This window comes from Vanellus vanellus (genome assembly GCF_965231255.1).
Source record: "Vanellus vanellus genome assembly, chromosome: 6".
In the NCBI taxonomy this organism is placed as follows: Eukaryota; Metazoa; Chordata; class Aves; order Charadriiformes; family Charadriidae; genus Vanellus; species Vanellus vanellus.
Genome location: NC_138911.1, coordinates 46,340,165 through 46,363,644, shown reverse-complemented (window position 1 = coordinate 46,363,644; position 23,480 = coordinate 46,340,165). Strand labels below are relative to the sequence as shown.

Sequence of the window (23,480 nt, the reverse complement as noted above, 5' to 3'; positions counted from 1 at the left end):
TAGGATGTGGAGTGATCACAAGCTGTCAGAGAAGACAGCACACCAGAGAGAAGATCCACAGAATAGCTGCAAGGCTCACAAAGAAAACAGGACCGTAGTGAACATTGGAACAACCACAGCAGGCTCTGAGAGCCCCACCACACAAGCTACAGAATAGCAGGGACCTTGCAATTGCCATGTCTGAGCTGAGTTGCAGCTATCAGATACAATTTCTTAAAATGTAGCCTCCAGAGAGAAACACAGGGTAGGGGCGTAATACGCTGTTGTGCCATGCTTCCCTTTGCAGGTGATGCAATACTATAGAAAAGACCTGTATTAATTTAATTTCTGTTTGTGCTTGTCCATGAAAATTACTTGTCTTTTCTATTGCAGGGAGACTATGGATACAGGAGGAACAGATGGGATTACAATAAAAAAAAGAAAGAAAACAAAAATATGAACTCTGGTGAGAGACAAAGTAATTTAAAATTTTCTACTATAAAGTGTAACTTATTTTTGTTAACAGCTATTTAATTACAATACCTACTCCATACTTGTGAGAGGTGTCTGTAGTCAGAAGTAAGATATGTCTCCCCTCCAAATAAGGGTCAATAGAAATCCCAGTCTGTGATCTTGGCAATGGGCCCAACAGAGGAGAGAAGACTCTAATGATACATTGAAGATAAACCCCCTAAACCTTCCATTTTTTAAAACTAGCTGGTCTCCCTTGAGCTAACCCCAAGACTATTCTGGTAACACCTTCAAACAGGATTGTATTCTGCAAATTAACTAGGCACTTGAGTAAGAAGGATATCCTGTGGAGGGCAAAGCAGCCTACGACTATGCATAATCAAAGTGTGTATGATAATACATGTGCACTGGAGGCATCTGAGGTTATACAGGCAACCTTAAATCAAGCAATTCCTAACTTTTGAGAGTTTGATTTTGCAACATCAAACATGCTACTCTAATGTAGTTTGTGTATAGAGAGAGAAAGAATATGCAGTACCTGCTTTCTCTGTGTAATAGGAAACAAGAAGTTTGCCCTGTTCAGCTTGGAGCCCCAATGCCACAATACACAGCATCAAATCCTGCTGAATGGCACTGCCACTGACGTCCAGAGAGCAGGAGATAAGATGGAGTTTAATTTCACCAGCCATTTTGCACTGCTGATGAGAGCCTCCAGAACACCTGGCAGTGCTCTTACCTGGGAGGAGCTGCCACTTGCATGGCCAGATCTTCCTCCTGGACTTCCTCCAAGTCAGGGATCACCGGAATGTCTGCAACGAGAGAAAGCAAGAGAGTTAGTGGGGAGTGTTTTTCTCTCCTCTCACTAGAGACAAAGGTTCCCTTGCTTCATATTAGACAACACAAGAGAGTTATTTGGCAATAATTAAAAATATATTATTTAATATTAAGCCAAGGCAATAAAGCTTTGAAGTTTGGGGTAAAAAAAAAAAATCTTGCAAGAGGAGCAGATTTGGGCTGGGTAGGACTCCATAGCCATGGACTGCGCATTTGAACACAACCTTGAATTGGAAAGAAGTCAGCTGCACTAATCCCTGCTGCCTACTTGCCATCATTCTAAGACTGGCAAGAACTTACTTCTTATGAGATGTGTTATCATTTGCTCAGCTCAGCCACCGGTCACCTAGACTCTGTTAGAAATTAAATGTGGGGCAGAAACTGAGAGAAGCCATGTAAAACTACATGCTGTAGGAGCTGCTGGCTGGGTCTCAGACTGTGCAGAGGTCTGTGATCTTCCTGATAGCCGAGGAAGTAAGTGCTAGTGGTCTGGCAGATACAAAGACTATGGAAGATGCACCTACCTGAAATGACATAAACCTTTTTGTGATTTCCAGTGTGACCCTGGAATGGCAGACGTCTGGGTCACTGGGTATTCCCAGCACAAGGACTACGGCTACCCCACCTAAAAGGACACTAGAGACAAAAGAATGGAGGAGAGGAGGAAGAACTGGGTGCACACTGAATCCCGCTAAAGGAGCCAAGGCTCTGAGAGCATTGCATGCTTTTTGATTTGACAAAGCCCTGTAAATAGATGGTGATTGAGACAGCAAATTGGAGAGAGAGGTAACTGGAAGCACAAAGCAAGGACAGAGTACACCAGCACAGAGCTCCTTTAAAGACTCAAGGCTACAAAGGCTCTCCAGAGACCCTGAGCCCTCAAACTGTGGAGAAGCTGGTGCTTTGGCTCTGGGAAGAGGTTTCACTCACACGATGTGCAGATGCTGGAGCAAGCACGCTGCTCCCAGCTCTGTCAGTAGCATGGCCATGCTACTGCTGCTGCTTGCCCCGTTTTGCATCCCAGGCTGAGATGAATATTCAGGAGCGGGAGAGACGTTCCCACTTGTGGTGCTCAGGGCTTCAGGCAAGGTCTTCCTGAAAAGCCCCTTGTCCGGTCGCCTGTCAGAGCTTCGCAGCCTCTCAGCTGCCCTCTCCTGCTGAATGTCCACCGCACATCCCTCTGGCTTGCTGGCCAGGAGGGAGCCCTTGCCCAGCTGCGGCAGGACACGGGTCAGCCCGGGCCTTGGCACAGTGGTCATTCGAAGCCGCCACACAGTGGGATTTCTCGCTAATTGGCTGCCTGGCGGAAGGCTGGGCAGGACAGGGGCTGCAGTGAGAGGCTGGCCGCAGCGAAAGGCAGTGACAGCTTGGCCGGCCTCAGCAGAGCTGTGCCTTCTAGGTCCCCAGCTGCCCAAGGAGCAGGTGCCTGCAGAGCGGCTCTCCGACTACACCAAACTTTCCAAAGACATTTAAAGGGAAACTTTAAAGTTTAAAACCAAAGGCCCCCCCAGGCTGCCCCTTAGATGGAGGAGGCATGTGCAAGAAATGCCCCACCGGTGAATTGCTGGGCATTTGGGACAGATCTCTCCCCCCTCTGCTTGTAGGAACAATACACAGTAGAAGCTGCTATCCCACTGGCTCTTCCCTGCAGATATTCCCAGCTCTTGGTAAAACTTGTAACATAATGCAATTACAGGACAAAAGCATCTCCATGGACAGACTGACCTGTGGAGGCAGTTGCTCAGTGATAATGTGGGAGAAAGTCCCTGTATATAAGCAACACAGACCAAGGAATGAACAGACTGGTGCAACTGGTCCAAGGGGAGGAATGAAGCACTATGCAGAGGTGCCCTGTTAAGTCCAGGCAAAGGAGCATGAGAATGAGACAGTCTAATCTCTCCTGAGCTAATTGATCCTTTTCAGCAGGAGACTATGAATGTTGCTCAGCAAACACAACTAAATGAAGAACTACATGGGAACAGAGCTGCCCTCACCCATGGAGCAGCATTCCCTGTAGCAGGAGCAGGTCAGATCCTTATCTTCTTTTGACAGCAGAAAAGTGGAAGGTGTTTACAGAAAACTAAATTTCTTCACTCTGCTCATTTTGGCAGCTATTTCTGGGGTCTCCTCTTCCTGGTTTCCTTCTGCTTTCATTGATCTCTTTTTGCACTGGAAAAAACTGTAAACTTAGGGGCTGGATCAGTGATGTCCCTTCCATTTTGCAGGTTCCCAAAGACTCCTGGATTCTCCAGTGCTGATTTTATCTCATTGCCATTGAATTCCATGGAGAGATTTCCAAACCCCTTGCAGAGCACTACCTGTATTCTGTATTAGCAAAATGCAGGCAATCACGCAGAAATTCTTTCCAAAAGAAATTCAAGGCCCCAATATTTTATAAACACTTTGAAAATATTTCAGACAGAAGAGCTGGAAACACTCTGGGGGCTCCTGCCAGCCCCTCCAACAAAGGCCAGTGCACGCTTGTTCTTACTGCCAAGTGTGGATGATTTGTCCATTTCTAGGCAGAAGCAATGCCCTTTAGCACCGTCAGAGACTGACAGGAAACAGAACAAAAATGTTACAAATTATAAGAAAATATCAGCTCCCCAGGCTAACTACTATCAGTCGCAAATCAGCCCTGAAATATTTGGGTCTTTATTTCACTTGTTACTCATAATTTCCTCTTCCCTCTGCCAATTCCCATGGTGCCACCTCTCCACAATCTCTCTCCTTTCTCTCTCTGTACAGTTTGCAAAGCATCTCAGTTCTCACTTTATCACTAAGGAGCCAACCTTTCCCCTCACTCAGTCTCCAGGCCCCTAATTGTTTTTGTTGCTCTTCTTAGGACTCGCATCTTTTTTTCCAGTAAGCTCCGGTAACATGGCCAAGTCATGGCACTATGTCAGCTGTAGGGGAAAGAAGCACGTGAGCTGCAAGAGTGTAGGTATACGCTTTACTTTTAATATCCCCATTAGCTGCAGTGAGGTTACTTGCATATAACTTTAGTACATGCAGAAATGTTCACAGGACCATGTCCTCCCAGTCTCGCACTGCAGCACTCCTACAGCTTTTTCCAACAACAAGGGTACATTACAAACCCACTCTGTGTACTTTGTTCTGTGACCCACTTTCTTCCCTCCTGTTCAGTAAAAGGGTTTCAGATAATTTTGCATCGCACTGATAAACCTGTGGTTTTGGTACAGAATCCTGACACATACTTTACTGTCCAGGCTGTCATGTCTGAAATCAGTGCCCATGTAGGTAAACCTTAGAAACGACTGTACAACACACCTACGTGCTAAGGAGCTGCCTGGGTGCAAAATGAAACACCTTCACAGATACCAGGTCACTGCAATGAAGTGAACAAATGGCCTGTGCATTACAAAAAAAAAAATGTTTTGCAGTCGAGAAGAAGGGGTAGCTTAAAAACCTGGAAACAAAAAGCCATTCTCTGCAGTGTAGCTCTAGGTTTTGGGGTGGTGGGGATGTTGCATTACTCCATTACTCAGCTGCATTTTGGAGGAGAGAGCAGCTTCCATCAACTGATTTGAATCAAAACTGTAGGCAAGTCTCAGAAGCAACATGAAAATCTTAACGCTTCAGCTGTTCTTCCCCTACTTTCCTGAAGACTTTGAAATCAGAACAAACTGATATGATACTAATAGTAAGAAACATTAAAATAAAATTTGAGTTACTGGTAAAAAATATTAAAAAGGGGAACAAATTGAGTACAAACCATCTTACCACCCTTGGTTTCCCCGCTGGCCTCTGAACACTGTGCTGCAAGGTACTGTTAGCTATGCCACCTCCTTCAACTAGTCTCCCCCAGACAGAACTCATCTGAATCTTCATTTCATATGGCAGATAACATTCCCAGAGTGAGTGCTCCTAAAAATGACACTCACTCTCCCCCTGAGAGTGAGCATCCTGCTTTCATTTTAGCTGAAGGGAGGGGAGAATAGGTAGACACATGTCAGGTAGTGTTTTACAAGGAGAAGAAATGAGTGCATGCAACAGCAAATAGAGGGGGGGAACATAAAAACTCAGTACACGCAGTAACCTTAAAGAGGAATGGATGATGCTTCTCTTTGTGGCTCAAAATCACTGGGAACAGAGTAACACAAAGCCTTTTCCCATGGATGTCTCAGCCCATAAAGAAACAATGTATTGGCTTTAGAAAGTGCTTGCAGTAGAGATGTGAAAAACTGAGTGAGCATCAAATGCTAGATAACCAGTGCAAACTCCCCTACACCTCCCAGATGATGGTGAACAAGAGTGAACAAAGAATGAAACCAAAATGACTGTATTCATGCAGAAGTTGGGAGGGGGCAGGAGACACCAGTACCAAATGTTGGCTAATGGGGCATTATAATATACTGCACAAAACTGATTGCTTCAGAACATATGAGTCCCTGCATATAAGTAAGAATAGTATTTTTATTACAATAGCTGGACTGAGCTAGGTGTTACAAAAAAAAAAAACAAACAGCTTCATGGCTAAGTTATAGCAAGACACCAATAGCATAATGCAGGAGAAGTGTGTGGATGATAGGAGAAAAATACAGAGGGGAAAGACTGAGGGTGACCTGCTCCATGCAGACAGCCTAACAATATGAAAGAAACAGCAGCTTTTTAAGTCATAAACAAAGGAGGGCTTTACATGTTCATATTAGAGTACATGCAATAACCATCACCTTTTTTACCTCTTAGCAAATAACTTACTGACAGCTGAGGAAGACAACCACAGAAAGCAACAAGCAGGCAGTGGAAGAACCTGTACCACCTTAATACCCAGTTGCTCCTGCAAGTTGGTGAGTTGCACTTTCCCTCCCAGGTAGAGCTCATTTTTGGCTTAGTAGCAACACCTGCAGGCTGGGTCCCTTAAAATCTTGCAAGCTCACAGTAAGATCTGGTCCTAGCCCCAAAAAACTAATTTCTCTGTTTGATACACAACAACACATAAGTGGGAACAGACAGAATCTGTTCAAGGTCAGGCAATAAATCAGTGGCAGAGCTGGATCCAGAAACCATGTCCCAGGTCAGGCCTGCAGTTAGTCAGCTGTGAGGTTGCCACTTTCTCCCTAAGCTGCTTTAAGAGTCTCCCAAGCCAACACCTTGACACCCAAAAAAACCTGACTCCATCTCACGTAGTCTGATTCGCTTCCCCCAACTAGGTGACTGTTTCAAAGGCCAATTCAGAAGGGATGCTCTTGCTGTGGGGACCGTGTTGACCACACACCACCATATCCAAAGACCACAAAGAGGGTAGTGGCTTCTGGAGCTGGCAGTCCCCTGCCATGCAGCAGGTATAAGAGAATGAGACTAACTTTAGTTTAAGTTGCTTGCTTACAAAATATAAAACTGAAATAATTACAATATCTCTGCTGCTGCAAAACTTTGTTTTACTGAATGCCGTTACCTTCTGCATCACGTTTGGGGAATTTTAAACAGGCAAATGGAAGAAGGTCTGATTGAAGATGAAGTTAAGTGAAAGAAATTGGTCTCATTTAGCACATGACAGGATTCATCTGTGTTCCCAAGTCCACTGAGGTAGCATCATGGGCGTTTCATATTCATGAGCTGCTGCGACACTGTGTCCCCTCATTTACAAAGCACCGTGTTCAGCAAATTCTGTCCCTGTGGACACTCCGTGCATTTCATGGTCTTGTCAGAGAGACATCAAACACTTCAGTAACCAAATACCAGAAAATGGCTTTAATTAGCGCATCTCAATGCAATAAATAATTTTTCTCTCTAAGTGGAAAAATGGAGAATTAAAAAAAAAAAAGAAAAGAAAAAAGTGGAAAGCAACAGGCAAAAAAAAAATCTTCAAAAAAACATAAGGAACAAGGGACACAGACAGCTTCTGCTGAACACACAAACAAGCTTCAAGCCTCTTGGAAGCTTTCTCAGGAGAGCAGCAGGCAAATGGAGAGGATAAAGAACACTTCTTTGGATGCTTGGACATTAATTCATAGGGATGCCTTTCCCTGACTGAAATTGCCCTACTAGTAGGCCAATACAGAACAGCGTACCTGCCTGATCAGCCAGCAGGGAGATAAAAACAGTACAGTGAAAAGTAGGCAATACCACAGCTACTAGGGTGCTGCCTTAAAAGCTGAGACAAGCAGAAGATAACCTGAGTGTCCCATGTCCCAAAGCACCCTTTTGAGAAGAGAATGGTGACAGCACAACCTGACTAAGATGATGGGAAAAGTCACCCAGTGAGCGGGTGCCAGAGGATTCACAGGATCTAGGGGAGGTCATGCAGCAGATTCAGTACTGACCCTCCAGCTTTGCTTTAAAAGATTATGCATTTTCCTTGCATAATTTTTTCTTCAGCCACCAAGCTCTGAGGATACTGTCAGCTAGATGGATGACTGGCCAGGAGTTTGGGTGGTCCATGAGACACTCTACTTGTTTCAATAGTGTTGTGCTTTCACAGACCCCTTTCACATGCCCTTGGCGTGGCATGGCTTCTTCTTCACCGGAGAGCTTGCTGGGGACAAGCATCAGGCATATTTGCTACTTCCCAAGGATTCTACTGACACAAAGCCTCTGCGCAGTTTCAATCCCTGGGAAGTGCGAAGAGACAGGGCACAGAACAGCCCTGTCAGATGAGTCGCTGGGCTCAGTGCAGGGCTTCAACAGGCAGTAATCCACAGCTTGCACTGTGCAAGAAGTAACAGCAGACACCGATGGCTTTAAAGATGAGAAATCTCTTAATGCATAGGTTTGTTCACCAGCAGCAGAAGACAGGAGAGACTGGAGGCCAGGCTCGGGACCCGTAGTCCACCATACTCCTGAGGTTATCAGTATTTAGAGCGGTAACACACCTCCTAGCCTTACCAACAGCCCCCTGACAGAGCACTACGCCTGCCCTCCGTTTCAGTAACATGTTTTCCTCTTTTCAAAGGCTGTTCCATGTTCCTTTGCAGTATTCCCCTGCTCAAACATACTCAGAAGGTGGTGGGGCAGCAGATGAGAAGACATGAGGTGTCCAGGGAGGGTCTGGTGAACTGAGAAACACAAAACCCTCCTCAGCAATGCTGGAGGTGAGTGATTTTGCATTAGAGCATTACTGTGGCAGGGAAAGCAGCTTTTCAGGATGCTCCTGTGGAAGTATGTTTGGGAACAGGAGTGTCTGATTCTATTTCATCCTCTTCATGTTATGCTGGAAAAACAAGGCAAACTACATTTCTTTTATGCTAAATCCTTGAGTTTTTTATTTTTTTCTTATATATATTTATTAAAAAATGCCTCTTTGATCGGCAGCACCCATGACACTTCCACATCCAGCAACTCCTCAGAAGCCTCCCTCCCTCCACACAAGGCCACCACTGCTGACAGCCAGCTGGGTTTGATCAGAGCCACTCAGAATCGGATTTTCATAAGACAGATGAGGAATCTTACTGCTGCTCTCTCTCATATCAGATGAGAAACTGAGGGGGAGGGGGGATGGGTCCTGAGGGAATGACACTACAATCAAGGGCTACGCGGTTCTCTCTCTGTCCCTCCACTGCTGCAATTTTCAAAGGAGTTTGCCTCAGGCAGTTTTAAATGATGGTGTCTCAATTCTGTAATCATCTTTCAAGAGCTTTTTCTTAAAGGGTATTTTAGGTAAACCTAGTCCGTCAACTGCATTTATGGACTCAGCAATCACAGACCCACTATGACTGTGTATCGACCACATCACAGAATTTAGTGATGGAAGATGCTTACCCAGACCATCATTTTCAGCCCCCAACAAGCTGTGTGTGCTCCCTTGCAATTAAGCTGCCCGCTGCCCCTTGGCCAGTGGTCTGCTGTTTCAAATAGGACTTCAGACATATCCCTTGGAAGATATTCTCTGCTCCCCCCTGCCCACTGTGCCTGTCAGGAGGGAGCTTTCCTTGAACACCAGAGCCTCTAGATCACAATGCCAGCAGTCACTTGGAGGAGTTCAAACTGGCCTGGACCAACAGCTCAGTGGAAACCATCAGGTTGGGGTGAGTCTGCCCTTCACTGACCTTGTGCAGAGACTCAGGGTAGCACATTAGGGGAGCAGCCAAGGGGAGGACTACGATGTGCTGACAGAGCCACAGACAAAGTCACAGTGCACAATCCCAGAAACTCAGCAGTCAGTGTCACTCTCTGCCTCAGGCCCCTCTCTTCAGCCCATTCACACCACTTCCAAAACAACATGGTTTTCACTCTGTCTCCATTTCACTGATATTCAGAACTTCTAATCCATTTAGCTCTCTCCAAGCCAGTCCACCACAGCCTCCTGAGCCTACGAAATACCCACTGGCCATCTCCCTGACTGTTCCTGCACATTCCCCCCTCTCTTACTCTCATGCTCAGCCACTGCAACTGTCCTTGCAGCTCACAGCCCCGGGAATCCACCAGCACTTGGTGTGTTCTTGTAAAAACAGCAGCTCACCAAGGAAGCAACTGGCAAACTTTATCAGGAATGAGAGAGCCAACAATAACCCACACTGTGCTCTATTCTCAGCTCTCTTTGGAGCAATTTCATTATTGCTGCATATTTGCATGCAGCTCAAGAGGTCTTTGATATTTTATGACTGTGAATTCCAGATGCCGGATATCCTGTGAGGGCTGTCTCCCACCTGACAGACAGACATCACTCCCCACAAGGATGTGGGGACCATGGCATATGCCCACTTCCTCCTCTGTTGCGCACAGAGCCTGGATTCCCATCCTGTTCAAATGCAAAGGAGCTGCTGGCACCAGCCAGAAGGGTAAGAAGTCCTCCTAGAGGTTTGACATTGTATAGAGAGGTCTAATCGTCAGCTCTGCTTCCTTGAGGAGGCTTCCCAGCAGGCAGGAAGGGGGTTTGCCTTGAGGGCACAGATCTAGTGACTGTCTCCTGGCAGCTTTCCTCACCTGCAGGTCAGGTTTGGGTTGGCTGTGTAGCATAGTCAGGCTTTCATTTCAATCAGCTGTCTTATTCACGCACACTATCTGCTTTAAAATAACAAGCCACTGTTCCTGCAGACAGAGAATTGCACATCGCATCCCAGTCGTCTGTTCTAGGAGCTATGCATCCCAAGAGTAACAGAGAGAAGGGGGGAAAGGACTTCTGAAGATGGGGCAACAGTCTATGGGGGAAGGATAGCTGGGAGAGAGATGACAACCTTAGCTAACAAGCACCCATAGAGTGCTGAGGAGAAAAATCCAAGAGCAATGTAGTGAGGAGACAGGCATCTGGGGGAGCACAACTCAGCAGTGCAGAACCAGTTAACAAGAAAGGAACAACAAAGAAACTTTTAACCAAAAGGACAAAGCAGTTTGCTGATGGGGGTGTGGGGGAATGCCAGCATTTCTCACCCCAACAGGAAACAGCTCTTTGCAGCTGCATGCCAGAAAGAGATGCACAAGCAGAGTAAAGCCAAGTGAAACACCCAAGCAAAGTTGAAGCAGAGACTCTGCTGCCCTGCTGGAGAAAGGAGCAAAGGGAGGGGAAAGCCCTTAAACGTGAACTTGGTTGTTCTGTCTTCCCTCTCACCTCACAACAAAGAATAGTCTGCACCTGGGAGAAGCTCTTGGCTGCTACAGAAAAGGAAGCAGTGTCTGCAGATAGCACTTTTTAAATTCCACTGATAGTCTCACATCTCTCATCTCACGCAGTTTCCCTGCCATACAGAGCTCAGTCACTGCTGCCCATTTCCCCTGTTGACATGGACAGAAAATTGAGCAATTACCCTTAAACTACTCTCTCTCAGATTGTTCAGATTGCTACATACACAGCATTAAGCCCCCAATTGCCCCTGGCCAAAAGTGACTTGACTAGGCCTGTCCATTAGGAATTAAACACTTTTTTGTTGCTTGTGAAGGTTTATTATTCTTCAAGTTGTGATGCATTAAATCGTGCTAATGCAGGTTTCCCACCGTGCAGAGGAGCTGGGTCCCCCCATGAAAAGGTTCAGCTGGACGCACATCCACCTAGCAAAAGTGTGTTATCCATTTGCTATGCCTGTGAACTAGCACATACCAGTGTGTGTTCAGGAAGATGGACACTAAGCTCCCAGAGGGTGCTGTAGGAAACACCAGTATCCATCAACTAGTCACTCCAGAACTGTTTCTGGAGAGACACTGCATTTTTTCAAAACAGTCTTTCCAGCCTGGAGTTTTACAGGATAAAATGGAACTTTTAGTCAAACACATGTCTTTGTTTTCCTTTAACTCAAAACTGTCTTCTCTTTAAAGTGGCTTTCTTGTCCTGGACTAGCCTCTATGAAGAAGAAATATGGATTAGAGAAAATGAATTCTCAGCACGACATGGTACTTCAAGGTACTTCACTGCTGGTATTTCAACGGTTTGTATTGCGCAGTATGGATGACTTGCACCTCCTGGGTTTCCCTATGCAACTGTAAAGAATGGCTGAAATTGCAGATAGTCCTATTCACGTCCCTGTCTGATCTACCCACTTATAATCTCCCATATTACTGCCATCTTTCCACACAGCCTGAGAAGCGACTGTCCTTCTCTCCCAAACTCCCATGGAGATGAGGAATCAGATGCTATTTCATGCACAGGGTGAATGGCTAGGAGCAGTGAGATAATCCTACTTTTATTTCTGAAACTACATGGCATATCAAGGCCAAAAGTCTCCACGTAACTGTACAACCTTCCCTCCAATCTCCACATGCCAAACTGGTCTCTCTCCAGGCCCTATGCTTTTTTAACACTTTCTCCAACGGACCCCAAATTCTGAGCCTCTGGATTTTAGTGCTGTATAAACAATCACAGCTGAGCACATTTCAAATACACAAGAATACCTTTTTAAGGGCATATAGTTTTGTCCTTCATTCTTCTGATGAAAAGGTTGGATGGGGGACAAACAATGTTAATGGAATGGTACAGCTAAGCTTTCTAATAGGTTAAAGGAAGACGATCCAAATGCATTGGTTGACAGTAGCAATCATTACGCAACCGCGCCTGTTCATATTAAGGTGTACAAGCTAACACATTATGCAGCACAAAATAACCGTGACCCATCCTTGGGGATCCATACACCAATGTCTTGATTTCTGTGTGTTTAGAATCTGAGCTTTACCGTTACAGTTAACGACACAAGCCCGAGTGCAGTTCTGTGCGAAGGGGAGGCTGATACAGCTCAACTTACTGTACAGCCACAGCATGTTACTCCCTGTCTTCTACACTGGGTGGTTATTTGCATCTTTCTGCTTATCCAAAAAAGTAATTTTATTCAGGTACTGGAGTTTGTTTATATGTCACTTTTCTCCACTGCAATTGCTGAGCCCACATGGAAAACTCCTCTCCCAGAATAGCTTGCTGAATCTCCCTGTAGAAATAGGACCACAAGTGTGCAATGCACTGATCCATTTAGAGATTTTCCATATGCAGATTAGATCCACAACCCAGTGTATTAGACTGTACCAGAAGCTGCCTGGGTAGAAACCATAATCAGATTAGTGGGCTCTTTCTTCTAACACATAGATTTAATCCGAAGCTGAACTCTGGTTCACAAACAATCAAAATTCAACTGTTAACTAAAGGTTAGGCACGGATAAGTAAGTGAAGTGTATTAGGACTTGCCATGTCTTCATACCGCATTCTGTATCAACTCTATTCTGTATTTATTACTCAAGGTCTTGGAGCACTAAAAGTCACATGCTGCAAACATGTGGCAAGCATTTTTATGCCTGGTTAGCAAAGACAGTTATTATACTCTAAATACAAGACCAAGGTTCAACAAGAAGGACAGCACGCATGAAAACAGTCAAAGAGCTGTTCAGAACAGACTACCAGCCTCAGTGACATACGCTGAAATTTAAGAAGCCCAAAAAACTTCCCAGGGGGACTATTAAGTCTATTCTGAAGATGCCAATGCTATAAAGGTGCCACTTCTGGCAGTCATATGTTGCAATGCTTAATCTGTCTGGAAGACCCAAATAAGTCTTCATTTAATCTCATTAACCATACTGATGTCTGATCCTTTGTGACTCCTGGTAATTCTTCTGATGCTTGTTGATATTTTACAGATGCAACTTTTTATACACGCTATAAAATTCTTAGCCCTTGAAAACTGAGATAGCTCCTAGAGACTTTAATGAATTTCTATGCTCCCCACAGTTCTCTAGTAGTCGTTTCAAAATACATATTATGAATTTTTCCTGAGATTTCTCTTGGCTCATCTAGTCCTAGAAAAGCAGGTGGCATACACTACAAAGAAAACAAGTGCTAAGTCAGGAGCCCAGTAGATTTCACAATTTGTACAGGGATGGGATGGGATGGGATGGGATGGGATGGGATGGGATGGGATGGGATGGGATGGGATGGGATGGGATGGGATGGGACTACACACCAGTGCCTATGTTTAGCTTATGATGTATGATCTTGGGTTAGGGCAAGTGGATTTTTTAAATTAAGAATTCCCTCATGACAGAGATCCCAGGAGAGTGGTGCAGGCACTTCTCCCAATGGGAACAAGACAAGGATGTTACCATAAAACATGAGAGAGGCTTTAAGCAGAGCATACTATCACCTAAAATAGGGGACAGCAGTGATTTCTTTCCCGGCTTTTAACCCTGTATTGCTCTTTTAGCTCTCTTTTTGCACCAGTCCACTATTCTCCATGTGGAAGTAATCACAGAGAACACTTTCCTTCTTCCCAAATGTGCATTATCATTCTATGTTAATGAAGGGCCAGAGTTAGACTATAGGTTCACTTCGTCATCCTCCTCTCCATCTCCTTTGCTGTCTCTACCTCATTCAGCAGCTGGGGAGATGTAAGCACCTCCCACATTTGTTTACTCCCAAGGTGGCTCATTTCCTTGCAATTTCTTACATGATGCCTCTGCTCACTTTACTGGAGAACCCCCAGACATGCATGAAGGCACTTTTTGCAGTAAAGTAGGTGACACCTTACCTCCTCCATCATCTGATGCCTCCAGGCTCTGCTGTCTGAGACGATGGCTGCAGCAAAACACAAGGAAGAAAGAATTTCAATTGCAAGCCCAGAAAAACATCTTGCTGTGTCCCCTTCCTCCCAACAAGCCTCAAGGCCTGTCAAGGGAGAGTTCCCAGGTACATTTAGCCTGCATACTGACCTTCTTCCATACCCCTCATTGCTGGACTCAGCAGAAATCTCAGCTTAGAGTGCTTAAGCAAGATGCCTTGTACCTGAGACAAATCTCTATGCTGCCCACAGTAGGGCCTGGGGTGGGTCTGGGAGGAAAGCAGATCCTTTCTACTTTTCCTTCTTTCTGTCATATGGGAGTGACAGAGCTATCACCTATTCCGTATCCAGGGAACTACAGAGTGACCAGCCCTGCCCCATCCCAGGACACATGACATGAATTCATGCCAGAGTCTGCATCCCTCCCAAGTTCCAGATCCTGGTGTACAGGTGCTTAGAGTTGCATGCTCCTTCTCCATGAGATCAGATGTAAATGTTGTGGAAAAAAGTCTCAGCAACAATGGGAACTTACTCTTCTACTTCTTCTGCGTGCTTTCTTCCCGCCCTGCAAGACAAGGCAAGGCTTATGCTTAGAAAAAGCTAGAGAAAATTTAAAACCAGCATCTTTCCCTATATCACTGTTATTGTGCAAAACAATTCCTACACCATATATACACCATATAACACATCACACCTTTAAAGAGTTCTAAGTGACCATTAAACCAGTGTATCAAAACGTCCCCGAGTGCATCAGATTGAAACAGAACCATTTGGGTCCAAAAAGATAGCCACGCCCAGATACAGCAAGAGCTACACTCCCTGAGTTTTCAGCTTCTCAGATGCTTTTTCATCCCCTCTGCCATCAGCTGCAGGTAAAGCTTGCCTTACCTGAGTAGAGAGGTCAGCACACCGAGGAGTGAAGAAGATGCTATACTTTGTCTACCTACCCCTGAGAGATCAACAGGTCCTTCCTCCCCCTGGTTGTGCATGAAGATTATCTGTTTGCCTTTGTAGGTTAGGAGCCCCACCTGAGCTGGCCAAGTTCAGGTCAGACGTGCTGTCGCTGCAGTAAATCAGGGTTGATCTGGCTGAGTTAACAGGAGTTCATAATAATGGGGGGGGGAGGCACTGGCAAATGGCAGCTCCCTTGCTCTCCACCCCAGCAAGCCCAGAAGTAATTCAGTCCCGATTAGGGACGCTTGTTCAATATTCAAAATGTAAAACATGGAGGTTGCTGAACCAGCACTTTGAAAAGTTAATTAAATGCCAGGTTTCTTTTTAGCAGATACTCCATCACTCGCTGATTGCTTTGGCCATTTTGCAGAGTGAAGTTTCATCTCTATGCGTTGAGAATAAATATTCTCCCCTCCCTTGAAGTCAGGGTGCTATGTCAAGGAATACATGGGGCTCTCCCCTACCACATGCATTATCCCAGGACACACCAAAACATAAAATAAGTTGTTTTATTGCCTTGCACTGCTCTTTTCAAAGTATTTCCATGAGATGGGATAGGCTTCTCCTCATCTGTTCTCTGTTCTCTGTTCTAGTAGGCCATGGTCCTCATCTAGTTCTCCCATGAATAATTTACTCTTCTAAGAGCAAGGAGCAGGGCACAGAGGAAGTCTAGCTGCAAGAAGAAAGCTTCTTGTCTCCACTGCTCTTCCTGGAGCTTACAGTTTGTGAGAAGCTAAAGATTACACTGAATTGGTGATCTGAGCCCGGTAATATCCACTGCTATACTCAGAATTGCGGACGCCTAGGTGACATCTGCATCTGGTCTTTCAGCTACATCTGCACCCTTCTGTTTATCACACAAGACAGAAATGCAATGGAGCCAGGGAATTTAGGAGAGAGCTCCTTCAGTGAGGAGTAATTGTCCAGCTCCATCCTTCTCCCCAGTGGTAGTGCAAAGCCCTTTTTATGAAACCCCCAATACTATAGAGAAAGAAAGGGATGGCTCCAGAGAGCCCACCACCAGCTCTCACTGGAGTTTAGAATCCGAGAAGCCAGAGATAGAAAGATGATGCAAGATTTATCCTATTTTATCCCTTCCTTCTGCCTTCACAGAACTGTTTCCCACACCCTGTCTTCAGAGCATTGCCCTCACTGAGCTGAAATATCTCAAATGATGGCTTTGCACAGCCTTGCACAGTGAGATGATTTCCTGGAGGTTCAATCTAACCTCTTCTTAGCACGATCCCGTAACTCTTGATAACTGTCCATCCTCAAATAACACTCTCTTTTCCTCAGTACTCACACTCTTACATCTTTGCTCATCTCCTGTCCCCAGGCAAGAGTGAAATACTCCACATGTTTATACTTCCCAGGAGAGGGTCACTCCTGCTACCCCTGTAAGCAATTTCTGTTTCTTTTTCCTGAGCTCCCTGTCATGACAGATATCCATGTGGCCCACAGGGAAGTCAGTCATATGTTAGTCCTAGAGGCAGAGACTGCTTCACTCATGTCCCCAGACTTACAGCTTTCCCAACTTCTCCTAGTTATGTTAGAAAATTTCTTATTCAGGGCAATAAGAAAATACTTCATTATGAAATAGCTGCACTATATTGGAAAAAATAGTAATTTGGGGAAAAATTTCATAAATCAGGAGTGGAGAATCTGACCCAGAGGCCAGACATTAGAACACACTCCTATCAAACAAGACAGTTCCTCCCTTTATTTAGGGAAAGCTAAAGCCCCACTGTAGCCCCCGCCAGGAGAACACCCTAGTCCCAATGCCACAGGGTCTGAAGGTGGCAGTGGGTGATGCCAGGCTCTCATGCTGGCAGTACTGTGATTTATACAGAGCATTTAAATACCAATGGCACTAGAGCAGGAGCTAGAAATGACTGTTGTTCTGTTTAGGTGAGACATGAGACATCTGCTTCCAGTCACCTGCACTAGATATGTTTATTAATATATGATTTGGAATAGCATTATTTGAGGAAACTGGCATATCAAACTAGTTGATAAGCTCATGGGTAGAGAACTATCTGGGAAGTATAGTACAAAACTTCTGTGCACAGGAAGGAGTTACATGTTTTTATACTCCCTGTGGTCTTAATGACTGAGCTATTATGTAAAGAAGATACCAACCAGCCTACTATTTCCTTCCTTTTTTTCATGAAGCCTTGAACCTGAAGGCTTCCTTTCCTTTTGTTTCATGCCAAATCACTTTTACATTCCTTGTTTCGCATTAGAAAAAATATCACAAAATATTTTTGGTTAGTTCCTGACTAATGTTTTGCTTTTTTGGCCTAATTGCATTACCTAAGTCTACCTAACAAAGGCACCCAGACAGAAAAGACAAGCTGTGCCCAGTGTCCTAAAGTCCCTGTGTCCCTACTTCAAGGCAGTAAGGGAAGAAAGTCGTTAACAGGTCCTTGTAAAGGTGCCCTACCTCCAACCCTGTCCATTCCATAAGCTTAGCCAAGGGTTAAGCTACACATAGAGATACCTGCAGAACCAATCATCTGCTTGTCTCCTTGTTCTCCAGGTGCTATAGAAAGCCCCACAGGCATTCTCCATGAAGTTACCATGCTGCTTTAAGCATCATGGAGTACCCCAGCTCAAGAACTGGCTCAACTTATCAATACCAACTGCATCATGTTGAAACCAACATTTCATCTTCCAAGAACATCAGGCCTGGATACACAGCATCCTCTTCATTCACCACAAGGTCTCAGCTTCCTAGTGGTGAGCGAAAGCAGAAATGGAAGAAACCAGACTGTAAACTCAAGCCAGCATAGACAGACTTCCTACTTTTTTCTCACATTCTCAGCAACAAGAAGTGCACTGCCCTGGTTTGTTTGCTCCAGCAGGAGGCACAGTCCAGGGAGGGCTGCAAACAAGTGCCTAACAAAGTGTGCAATTGTGTATGAACTGTAGATACACTCACTCAAGGACAAACAAAACAATACAATCCCAGGAGCAGTGCTCAGAAATGCAGTCAGCCAGCTGTATTATACATCAGCCACCCCAAGCTTTGTGAGACCGTGATACCTTTGTTTCTTTCATTTCTTCTGATAAGCCCATTGCATCTGGAGGGCCAAAGAACATGGACAGACCCCATCACCTGGACAGGTCCGTTTAAAACTCTCTTCGACTGGAAGGTTATCTGTGCTCCCAAACATATCCAAAATCCTGGAGTATTCTGTCTGGCTTTGGCCAGCTGCTGACACTCTCTCTATTTCAGGGTGTTGAATAGCTGAGAAACTGGAAGACCCCGACAGACCCCATGTAACCCCACATTCCATAACTCAGAGTACAGAATACCTGTTTCCTGCCTAGCTGTGCGTCCTGGGGCAGAGGATATAGATCTGATCTCGCTTTTGAGTGTTGTCTTTGCTGGATTCTGGCCAGCAGGACTCCTCCCTCCACATTAATGAGAGGGGGTTAAACCTCAAAACCGGAGGTTTGCCCCCACATGCACCCTTGATGTACAGCTGAGGTGCCTCGGAGCTGCCTGCAACTTCTGTGCTGAAGGGTGAAAGGCAGTTCTAATGTAGACATCATCTCTGTTAAACTGTTTCTTTCTCATTTAATGGACTAGCATGGAGATCTAAATGGAGATAAAGTAGCAGGGCTCAGAGAACAGCCAGGATGCTATCTTTATGCAGCATGACAATGTGCAGTGGTTAATTAGACACCGTTAACCTATTTTAGCAGGGGACATAACTGGGATGAATGGGGGGAAATGTCCTTGAAATCTTTTAATGTCCACAGCTCATCAGAGCTCTAGACACACTTGCATCCCGCACCGAGCCACAGCCAGGTGCCAGGAGGTCAGCCTGCAAGATCCGAGGCTCTCTTCTGCGCGCCCAGGGAGGCGTGAGGGCGGGCAACGCAGCTAAGGAAAAGGCAAGCAATTACGGTGCCTTGTTAAAACGAACATTGAGGCGGGTGGACGGGAATGCCCAGTCTAGCGTGAGGGGGGCGGCAGCCGAGGAAGAGAGAGGGCCGGGAGCGCGGGCAGCCCCCTAGCCCGGCCCGGTTGCCCTCTGCCCAGGCGGGCAGCTCTCCGCCGGGGCCGCTTTGCCCTCCCCGACCCGCACCCCCGGGGCAGCGCCCTCCCCGCTCCGCCCCGACGGGACTCAGTGCCACCGAGCCGCCGCTGCGGGTCTCGGGGCAGCCGCGCTCGCCGGGCCGGCGCCGCGGCATTGCCGGACCGCGGCCGCCCTCTGCCGGACCCCGGCGGCGTGGCGCTCGGCCCGGGCTCCCCGCCGAAGCTGCGGGTCCCCGGGCCGGTCCGCTGCCGAGCGAGGAGGGAGGCGAGCACCGCGGGTGGCGAGCGGTCACGCTGCAGCCCGCGGGGGTTTGCGGGCTGTCCCCGGGAGGGCGGGAGCGCACCGCCGGGGCGGTGGAGCCGCAAGTGGAGACCGAAGGGTATTTTAGGTATTTTACAGGGCCCTGGCAGCGGGGGCAGGGGGAGGGGGGGCGGGGGATTTCATCTGCCTGCGTGTTAGCATATTTCCTGGCATGTCTCAACCGCTTCTCTTTATGAATCACGTGGAACCAGAAAGCTGCTTCAAGCTGCCCTCTTGCTATAAGAATGAAATGGGAAAAAAAGGAAACGTCCTGATGTCCAGAGATACATTTTGTTTTGAGAGAGGAGGGCGATCAAACGCAGAGCAGAGATGGACTGTGTGCAGAGGAAGTTAGCCACTGGCCAGCAGTCTGCCCCTGCGCTTCCATCCAAACCCATCCCCAGCCCAAGGCTTGGCTCAGCCCACAGGGAGACATGAAGACATGAAGACTTGCACCTCTAGGGCACAGACAAAAAATTCAGGTCTAGGCCTGAGGAGGAGAAGATACAAAAAAGACATTGTACTCTCTTGCTCAAGTATTTTTTTAGTGCCCATCACCACAGTGAGTGGGTGGTAAGCTACAAGTTGCAGCTTGTTCAATAGCCTAAGGCACAACTAAATTACACATTCATCCAATGTGATGCACAAGTACTAACTGATCAGTTATCCCAGCTCTCCAAGTGCAGGTCTTGGTCACTGCTTGTTTGCTGAGGCACAGGGAGAGAAAAACATTCATCAAAGCTGTATGTAAACTAGAACTGCAGCCCATGCTGGAAAGCACCACCACAGGGTGTCTTCTCAGCTATTCCACTGCACCTTCCTTGGGGCTTCTGATCGGTTAAGTTGCCACCCCCTCTCCCTGGACTGTGGCAGCCTGGATAAGCCAGATTTGCCTTGATTAAATTAGGGGGAGTTCAATCTTCACATCTCCTAAAATCAAGGCAAGTTTTGCCATTGATTTCAGCAGAGCAAGGACTACTATGAGCCTTTATTTCTGTCACAGGAATTGAACTCACAGCCCTCCAAATCCAAGCCCTGGTGCACATGGCTATCTTTATCTCCACAAAGGGGTTTTGGGCAGACACACGTTTTTCTAAAATGTAATGGTCCCACCATCCACTTTCTGGTCGCTCACAGGCTCCCTGGGCTACCTGGACCACATGTTGAACACACTGCCCTAGAGCACTGGAGGAAGAAGGACGCAGTGATGAGCAGGCATGCTCTGTGGGACAGGATCTGACAGACACTGCAGCTAACCTGCTCCAGCTGACACAGGCCTGTGAGCAGTAGAAGTGTTGTTGTTTCTCCTCATGTCCTAATAGTTGGGCTTGCTTAACAAAAACAACAAAGGAGTAAAGCTCTGGCATGGAAGAACAAGCTGATAGAGAGAGTTCGTGGGGGTCACTGAACCTCAGCCTACTCACTGCATCATCCCCATAACAGATGTTCCCAGGGCTCCCCCACTCGCTCACTGGTAGAGAGCTGACCGGCAGAGCTGTTTAGAGCTCCCGCTGAGCAACGAAAAAACAACAACACTCAATACAAATTCCTGCTGTGTGGGAAAACAGCGCTGCAGTTTCTAGAGGTATCCACCACACATCTTTGGTCCCTGAGAACAGGGGCTCCTATCCAAGTGATCACGTCTTCAGTCTCCAGTAACCACTGGGGCCAAGTCTCACACCAAATGGTTCTTGGGGTTATAGAAGCATTTCAGTTTCCGTTTAAAGCAAAAAGCACACTTCTGATCTTCATGGTTACACAGGAGAACTGACTGCTAAAGGAGACAGAACTAGAATGCAAAGAAAAAGTATCTAAGGATGGTTTGGGATTATTTTTTTTTTTTCAAATAGTACAACAGAGAACAAACTTGTGACTCTGAAGTACCGAGCCTAAGACTTTTTACTTGTGATTGACCTCACTGAAAACATTTAAGTGAAAAACACTGGCTTATTACTGAATGGCACCTTGTGCTGTCATCTGAGAGCAACAGCTTCTGAAAGAAGGTATTTTAAGAACCTGGATTAAGAACTTGAGAATAGTAGAGGGGTTATATGGGGAGGGGGACTGGGGGAGGGAGAAATAGGGCCAAGCAAGTAGATCAGGTCATCTTAGGTCTCTTTCCACAGGTAAACTGCATTAAGCTAGACTTCACAGCCAATTTAGAGGTGACCTACAAAGATCAGACAAGTTTTTAGCCTTGGCTTTGACAGATACAAAAGGGTTGCAAGTTGCATGTGTTCTTCAAGAAGGCTTAGCTTTTTAAAACTAGAAATATTTGGGACAGCAAGGATAGTATTCCCTGAATTTGCGTGTAAATTCCTTGGAGATGCAGAGAACTAAGGAAGGAAGATGGTTTATCCTCAATCAAAAATATCAAAGAGACTTCAACCTGAGCACACTCTGCCACCTCAGCAGCCTACATGGACTGTTACCAAAAATGTCACACTCCTGTTCCGTATTTGTCATGCAGGCTTCATTTTCTAGGGGAGAGGCAACAATCCTACTAGTTCTTCCATTGTCAGTGTCTTTCAGGGAAAAGAAGTCAATGAAAACTTCACTAACAGAGAAAAAATAAACAGAAATCTAGCTTTAAAAAAAAAAAAAAGGGAAAAGGGGAAAAAAAGAAAAAAGGGAAAAATAAAAAAAAGAAAAAGGGGGAAAAAAAAGCCTAACTCTTTTCTCCAGGCTCCTCTGGACACTGCAAAGACACAGGAATGGGCAAAAGTCTAGCATTTTCCTTTTGCAGGAAACCCTTGCAAGTCACACTGTAGGATTAAATGGAAAAAACTCCACCATCACAGTCATGGTACTGAGGGATTCTCAGTTGACTCTTCTGTCTTTTAAGGACTTTCCTTTTTCTGGCAGTTATCTTTACTGAGTCTAAACAGAAACACCAAGGAGAGCTCACCCCAGCAATGACATGGAGGGACAAGAGGACAAGAGCCTGTTAACATTCCTGGAACATTCAGCCTATTAAAAAAAAAAAAAAAAAGAAAAGAAAAAAGAAGAAGAGGTGGGGAGGGAGGAGGGGGAGAAAGAGAGAGAAAGGAAAAAAACCTACCCTGGGCCTGCACATTGCAGCTTACCGCCATCTTGATGTCCTTGATGCGTGCCGATGGCGTGGAGGCGGCTGGCACCAGATCAGCCCAAGAGAAGGAATGAGAGGCCAATGGAGATTTATGTGAGGAGAGTGAGATGGACAAGGTAAAATTGTCAGGAGGAGTTGTTAGAAAGTAAAATATATTGTGACAATTCCACTCCTGCCGTTCATCAATAAACTGACAGATCATTTAGTGTCAATTAGGAGTGATAGATGGACAAGTCCCCATGATCCTGGGCCAAAATTAATGGCTGGGAGGGAGAGGGTGATTGAAAATGACGGCTGACATTGAGAGGAAAGTCCTGAAGGTCCCCAAGGGGCCATTACTTGCCTCATTCCCTTGCAGATCAATGCAGGGACAAACCCAAAAACAGACACTTCAAGACAAAACTTAATCAGACTTCCTTTTCTTTCTTCTCCTTCTAAGTTGTGCCCCCTCACTTGGCAGCCTTGATCCTTTATGCCTATACTCTTCCCATCTTTGAGGACACCCACAGATGGCTGCAAGATGCAGGGTGAGGCTGCTGTCTTCCTCACCACCAGGAGCCTGGCTCCGCTCCTAACATGGCAGTGCCACAGAGAAGCCCAGCCTGAGATTTACCTCAACACAGCTGGACTAGGAGTAGAGGGCAGAAGCAATGACACAAGCTTTCCCCTACCACGTCGGATATAGAAGCTCATGAGCACTTTACTATTCCCACCTGCAAGACAGGGATGGCTAGAGGTTCTATAAACCAGGCACTCTCAGGGGTCATTTCATATAGATACAACACAGGATAGTTTAAGCCCATATTTCTGAAACAGGAGGTTTTTAACTTTACTTACCTCTAGAGACCTTGAATCATAAAATCCCTTAATCTCTTAAAC

At 46.0% G+C, this 23,480-nt stretch overlaps 1 protein-coding gene across 2 annotated transcripts in view; it reads right to left on the bottom strand.

Moving 5' to 3' along the window:
* Positions 1-23,480, bottom strand: part of IFT43 (intraflagellar transport 43) — a 45,958-nt gene that overhangs the window by 1,839 nt on the left and 20,639 nt on the right. For both annotated transcript variants that reach the window (XM_082485897.1, XM_082485896.1), the window contains exons 4-6: positions 14,743-14,775; positions 14,181-14,227; positions 1,187-1,259 (exon numbers count right to left, since the gene is read on the bottom strand). In XM_082485897.1, the coding sequence (XP_082342023.1) occupies positions 1,187-1,259; positions 14,181-14,227; positions 14,743-14,775 (153 nt within the window). The remainder of the gene's footprint in view (positions 1-1,186; positions 1,260-14,180; positions 14,228-14,742; positions 14,776-23,480) is intronic.